This window comes from Tigriopus californicus, chromosome 8 (assembly GCF_007210705.1).
Source record: "Tigriopus californicus strain San Diego chromosome 8, Tcal_SD_v2.1, whole genome shotgun sequence".
Classification (NCBI taxonomy): domain Eukaryota; kingdom Metazoa; phylum Arthropoda; class Copepoda; order Harpacticoida; family Harpacticidae; genus Tigriopus; species Tigriopus californicus.
The window spans coordinates 14156886-14163117 of NC_081447.1; the positions used below are offsets into that span (position 1 = coordinate 14156886).

Consider the following 6232-nt stretch of genomic DNA (forward strand, 5'->3'; position numbering starts at 1 on the left):
TTCTGTTACGGTCTCAATCGGTATATTTCAAAAATCTCTATATTGAGCCCTCAACTTTTCTGCAAGGTCGGGCAGTTCATGGGCGAGAGGCCCAAGCAAAAACCGAACGAAGGACATGATGGGCTTGCTATGATAGATTCCAAAACTGGCCACAAATCCTGAAGAACATAATGCACATAAGATGTGTGTTTTTCTCAAGCTCTTCACGTATTTATCATCACGGTCTGAAAGAACAAAAGCATCATGTATGAGCTTCTGTGTAGCATGGGCAGATTTGAACAGAAGAAGCTCTCTTCTCTTACCAGTATACTTTAGATGAAGGGCATGGGGTCGAAAGCTTTTGTTACACGTGGCACAACTTACTCCAGGAACAATGCTATTTGCCCCAAGGACAATTTCAGATTGATAATAATTTGTGAACTGAATTTCCGTCGACAAAATGATAGAATTAACAGCCCTCATCAAACTATCGACCATAACTCGCCCTTGATGTTGACGAGATCTTATGGGCATATTCACTCTAGGTTTGGGCGGGATCTTGCGGAAAAAGTTCTGCGGAGAATGTCGATAGAAGAGCACTCGATCGAATTCCATTCCTCGGATATTATCCAAAGTGGTCAAGATGAAATAGGGTGATCCATTCTGGCACGGCTTCGGGTTGAGGCGGTCCGTAATACGTGGTAAATCGCTCAGAAAGCCTTTTCGGTACCAAGAGTCGTGAAAACTCAAGCTAGTGATGTAGAATAAGAGTCGCTCATAAAGCCGGCTTGATGTGCTTGAATCCCGCAGGGTAAATCCATGCTTAATCTTGCTTGATAGAATCATTTTCTTTTCATGTAAAAAGCTACCATACAATCAAAATCACAATACTTCAACATCAAGACATCAAGCTGGCTTTATCGTTTGCCTATGGAGAAACGAGTCATCTTCGAGGAGGTAAGAGCCTTCTATGCAGTCTTCGAATTTGCTGATGATGGCGTGTTTGGCGAGTTGCGTGGATATGGCTTCGTACTTATCGAAGAAACGTTTGGAGAGTGGATGAAGGAAGGTTCCAAAATATTCTGAATTCAATTCTAGGTCCAGACTGAGAAGGAAATCGACAAGATCCTCTTCAGTCTCACTGATCACGACCACCGTTTCACCATCCCTTGAATTTCGCAAGTTCAGAAATGATGAAACTTCATCATCTGTTCGAGAACCAATTTTCATTGCTTTTTGTTGCCTGGGCTTCATCCTAAACACTTGATCGAGGAGAGACCCTATGTGATGACCATTGCGATGATTCTGGACAAGTCGATAGGTGTGGGTAAAGCAGATTGGAAGATTTTCTCCCCGATGATTGATGCACTCAACTTTTTCATTCATTAACACAACGTGATTGAACTGTGCCTTGAAATATTGAAAAATGTGGGGTGTGAGGTCACACAGGTTCTCCACAATCAAGGTTGTTTGCTTGAGGTCGGTGGCATTTGGATCATTTTTCAGAATCTTCATCATTGCCACCAATGGTATGCCCAGTTTCATATATTCGGGATCAATGATGGCGGACCAAATTTTCCGAGCTGCGCTCAAAATCTGTCCGTACCAGCTGGCCCATATATTTAGATCAACACAACCTTTTTCCACGGCCTCCATTGCAAGATCCGTCAATTCAGAGTAGACGAAAAATAGGATGGTCTTGTACACAGCCATGGACACAACTTCTCTGCTTTCCCCGAAACAATCCAGAAGGTCACAAAGAAAAACGTCGTTCGGGCCGAAAGAAGTTACAATCTTGTCATTTGAAAAGGCATGGCCTCGAGATGCCACAAACTCGATGAGAGACTGGATTACAACATTTTTGGAGGGATATATTTTGAGCAAGTGGTTCCTGACACTGTGACTATAACACAACACTAAAAACTTTCTGTCTTGGTTAACTTGACACATGTTGGCAACGGCGAGAGTTTTCCCGGTACCGGGAAATCCTTCGACCGCCACAACGTCCGATGAAGAGGAAAAAACATGGTTGACCACCCTGGAAACAACAAATGCAAGTGAGTTTCAGTACCATGGGGTTACTTGCTTGGCTTCGGATACGAACCGTGCTTGGTCGGGCCCCAGGACAAATTGTTCAGATAGAGGGCTCTTGAGCAACTGAAGAGCATCAGGAATAACGACATCCCGGTTTTGTTCATATTCATTCAGAGCGGTCAAGACATTGTAAGAAAACACAGGATTGCCATCAGAGCGCTCAAGAAAGAATGACAAACCAAAAGCAATGGCATGCATCAACTCAAGGACAACAACAGGGCTGTTAGATGGACCGTCAAGATTCTCTGAATTCTTTCTCAGAGAAGTTTCCAAAAGATGATCAATGATCTCTCGTACGTGTTGCGGCCTATACGCAATCACAGACAATAAGACTGCAGCTGGAACTCCTTTTGCCACATCCTCTCTCTCATCCCACCATTCCGGAAAGCGCTCGAAAATTACGGCCTTCACTAGTGAATACTTGGAATGCCGTTGGAGCTGAAGAGTCTGATGGTGGCTGAGAGTAAATCGTGCAGACAGATAGGTAACCAACCAAGGTAAAGCTAATTCCAGATGTAGAACCTGATTGGGATCCATAAACAAGGTGTAGATCGTCTTGTTTACAACCACATCAGGGTTCACCTTTAAAATGCAACTGGATATTAAACAGGATGCTATGGTAAATCGAAATTGAATCCTTGCGATGATTTTGAACCTATAAGCCGTTCATCAACATCTGGTATCCGAGGGTTCATCTCTTACCTGACGAACCCAGCCGTCAGATGGGGCAGATGTTCAAAAGGTTGTTAGATATGTGTGCTTTCTGAAGATTTCTGATGGTCCTCTTGACAGAAAAAGTCAAGGATCATATTTTCGATGCACAAGTTCAAATGTCTCGCTCTAAATATATTTAGTGACTGGTCGTCTACCTCACGCTTTAAGAAACATTTTATGGCCATAATTATTGGACAAATTTGATAAATTGGGCCAATCCGTGTATAATATTTAAAAAAGGCGCTCACTATGTGCCCATGAAATCGGAATTATTAGTAAAACTTTCGATGAAAACGAAAAAGAGTGCAAGGGCTAAGAAATATCTGCATTTTGGAGAATTGAACCTATCTCAAGGAGGTGGATTAAGTACTTTACACAATCAAGCCCATACTACCTCTTTGTTGGCGAATGTGTATTGTTTGATCGACAGAGGATTGTTGATGACATCCGAAAATGCCTCCAGAGGGGTGGACGAGTGGTTTTCGGGTGGAAGTCTCCGAATAAATCGGTGGCAAGCTTTTTTCCACGGCAAAACATGCACATTTTGAACTAGATCCCGCCATTTGGTACAAACTAATGCCACCGACAACAAGAGATCCTCAATTGATAGATGAACAAATATAAGCTCCAAAATTTCGTTAGGCAAATGCTGCATCTTTTCTTTCGATTTAGCGCTTAAAGTCTCTTAACGATAATCAATTTGTTGTCGAAACACAAAACGCTGATTCCGGAGAGAACTTTTTCAGCGTTACACTCAGGTATCAATGACGTCAAGATCAGCGTTGCCAAGATTTAGTTGCATGGAAGCGCCATACGTACTAGCAGGGATGCCATGAATTTTGAAATTGTTCGGCGATCCACAGCCCTTTCGAAAAACGATGTGCTTTAGAATACGAATCAAGTCAAAGTATGACGAATTTGAATGCTTACATGTTTCGGACCAACGTTTCTTGAAAAGAGATGGTTCGAAAAAGGAACTATATTAGCATTACTCGCATCGAAATGGTTAACAACAGTAACAACCTCCCAAGAATTGCCAGATTTGCAGTATCAGATGAGTACTGACTGCAGTGCGTCAATGAGGTTGCGGGAGTGCAAGTGATATACAATCCGTTGATAATACATGAGCAGCTTTTTATACTTACCACGGCACAGGCTAGAGGGCACAAGCACCTAGTACGAAGCCTCCGTCAATAGTTACTGCCGGTGATCGGAATTAAAACACAAAATAATGGTTTTGACTGCTGAAAAGAGAAATAAGAAAGAGGTTTTCGTTTGCAACGGGGTATCTTAATACCAACAACTAAACGTAACAAAAGTCGCAATAGAATCAGGCAAGATATACTACATGCTATTCACTAATGTGAATGAATAATTTGTCAAGCAGCAGTCACTACTATTTATGAGGTTAGAGACATAGTATGGCAATGCAAAAGTGCTCGATTTGGTGAAGCGGCTTTGTACAAAGAAATTGTGCCCTGGTATGGATTAAAAATCGTCCCTGAATTACCAAATTGAATGTAGATCATCTGCACTCCTGCAACCTCATTGACGCAATCTCATCGGCAATTTAAAATCTGGCAACTTAAGTCATAGAGTACTTAATCACCTGGAGAGGAAAGTTCCTGTTTTTCAAATTTCCCGCCTACACCGAGAGGCTGAGCTAGCTGAGCTCAGTAAGGATTTCGTGTTGTTTTGGCGCTTAATTCGTTGAGCCAGATCCAGATTCAAGGCTATTGAGTTTACAGAAGTGAAAATCGAAAATAATTGGCATTATTCCGCTTCAGCCACACGGATCCTCCAAACCCTAATGATTACCAATTACCTAATTGCGATCGTAATTGTGCGATCAAGTGGTGACTATTCCGTAAGAGTATGGTCCTTACGTAGCTAACTTTTTGCTTCAGCTGTTGTTCTGGAAGTTTGGACAAAGATGGCTAAAGATAAGATAAACTAACCTAAACTGACCTAACCTAACCTAACCTAACCTAACTTAACCTAACCTGACCTGACCTGACCTGACCTAACCTAACCTAACCTTTTGGTTGCAAGGACCTGGGGGCGCCTAGACCGCGGCGCAAGCCTACGGCAGCTCGGTTGCAGGGGCCTCGAAAACAGTGGCAGCTGACAAGCAAAAGGTTAGCTACCTAAGAAACTAAAACAACAGGAATCCTTACTGAGCTCAGCCATAGATTTCTAGACACTGGATGTCGGACGACCGACCACACGGCTGGTAAAACAGTACAATGGATGGTCTNCTAGACACTGGATGTCGGACGACCGACCACACGGCTGGTAAAACAGTACAATGGATGGTCTCCTGGGAATGGATTACAAACCGGTTCATTGTACTGTTTGGCCAACCGAGTGGTCGGTCGTCCGACATCCAGCGTCTAGAAATCTATGGGTCAGCTAGCTCAGTCTCTCGGTGTAGGCAGGAAATTTGAAAAACAGGAGCTTTCCTCTCCAGGTGATGAAGTACTCTATGCCTTACAATGCTCAAAAAGAAATTCTGGCTCAAATGGGGCTCAATCAGAGTCTATTCGGCCTCCACTCAGGAAGAATAAGCAATACCGTTCTTCTCAAAAACGCGGGCTTTACGTACCTAGATATTTCTAGCAGAGTGAATTGGTCGTCAAATTATTCTATGCCCCTTCATTATGCAAAGAGGGCTAGAACACAGACGGATTTCATGGATGATTGTCTTGCTTTTTTAACGCCTTCAATAAACGTCTGTTTTTATTCCCTACCCACAAGGTTCCTTAGGTTGGTTAACTCGTTCCCTCTTTAAGTCACTCCTTGACGACCTAAACACGGCTCTCCTATTCGTTCCATTCAGTTTATATTTTGCCTAATTCATTAATATATCAAATTCCTCCAATTTTACTCCCTTACCTTGCTCTTGTCCACCTCATTTATCAAAAGATAACTCGGTTCTTTGCTTTCTTTCGTATAAGCGAAAGTGAATAGAAAAGATATTTTTCTTTGACTTAGTAAAGAAATCCAAGAATCCTACCAAAGAAGAGTCGGCTGACAGAATTAGTTGTGATGGCCCACCATCAAGAAGTGGCCCACGGTGGGCGTGGAACAACAATAAACTTTGTACGTCAAAGTGGTTTCTAAGTCATTGGAATAAACTCTTTGGTGCGAGGTCTTGTTTCCCGTTGTGTGAGGTGCAAGTACTTGCGCGGGCGCTCTGAGCAACCGCCTGTGGCTAACCTGCTGTTGGACCGCCTTCAAGTTGCGCCCCCTTTCACCTTTGTCGAAGCCGGTTTCTTTGGCCTATTCCTAATCAGAAATAAGCGCAAAGACAAGAAGAGGCACGGGGTCATCTTCTCGTGCTTAGGATCCCGAGCCATCCACATCGAGGTGGTTCAAACAATGGACACCTCTTCCTTCATTGCCTGTTTCAGGCGAATGATTTCTCGGCGTGGACCTATCCGGT

General features: G+C 43.1%; 1 protein-coding gene across 1 annotated transcript; it reads right to left on the reverse strand.

Annotated features, from left to right (window-relative positions):
* LOC131885301 (F-box DNA helicase 1-like) lies at positions 1–3705 on the reverse strand. The gene is made up of 4 exons (XM_059233318.1): positions 3182–3705; positions 2084–2655; positions 303–2017; positions 1–224 (listed from the first exon to the last, which is right to left on the reverse strand). Exons 1-3 carry the CDS (start codon positions 3440–3442, stop codon positions 886–888), a joined length of 1965 nt encoding a protein of 654 aa, XP_059089301.1. The 5' UTR covers positions 3443–3705; the 3' UTR covers positions 1–224; positions 303–885.
* Between the last annotated feature and the right edge of the window lie 2527 nt (positions 3706–6232).

Coding starts and splice junctions, on each gene's coding strand:
- LOC131885301 (XM_059233318.1), bottom strand. CDS start 3,442: ATGCAGCATTTGCCTAACGAAATTTTGGAGCTTATATTTGTTCATCTA. Junction 2,656..3,181: donor ACACATTCGCCAACAAAGAG/GTAGTATGGGCT, acceptor TGCATTTTAAAG/GTGAACCCTGATGTGGTTGT. Junction 2,018..2,083: donor CTGGGGCCCGACCAAGCACG/GTTCGTATCCGA, acceptor TGTTGTTTCCAG/GGTGGTCAACCATGTTTTTT.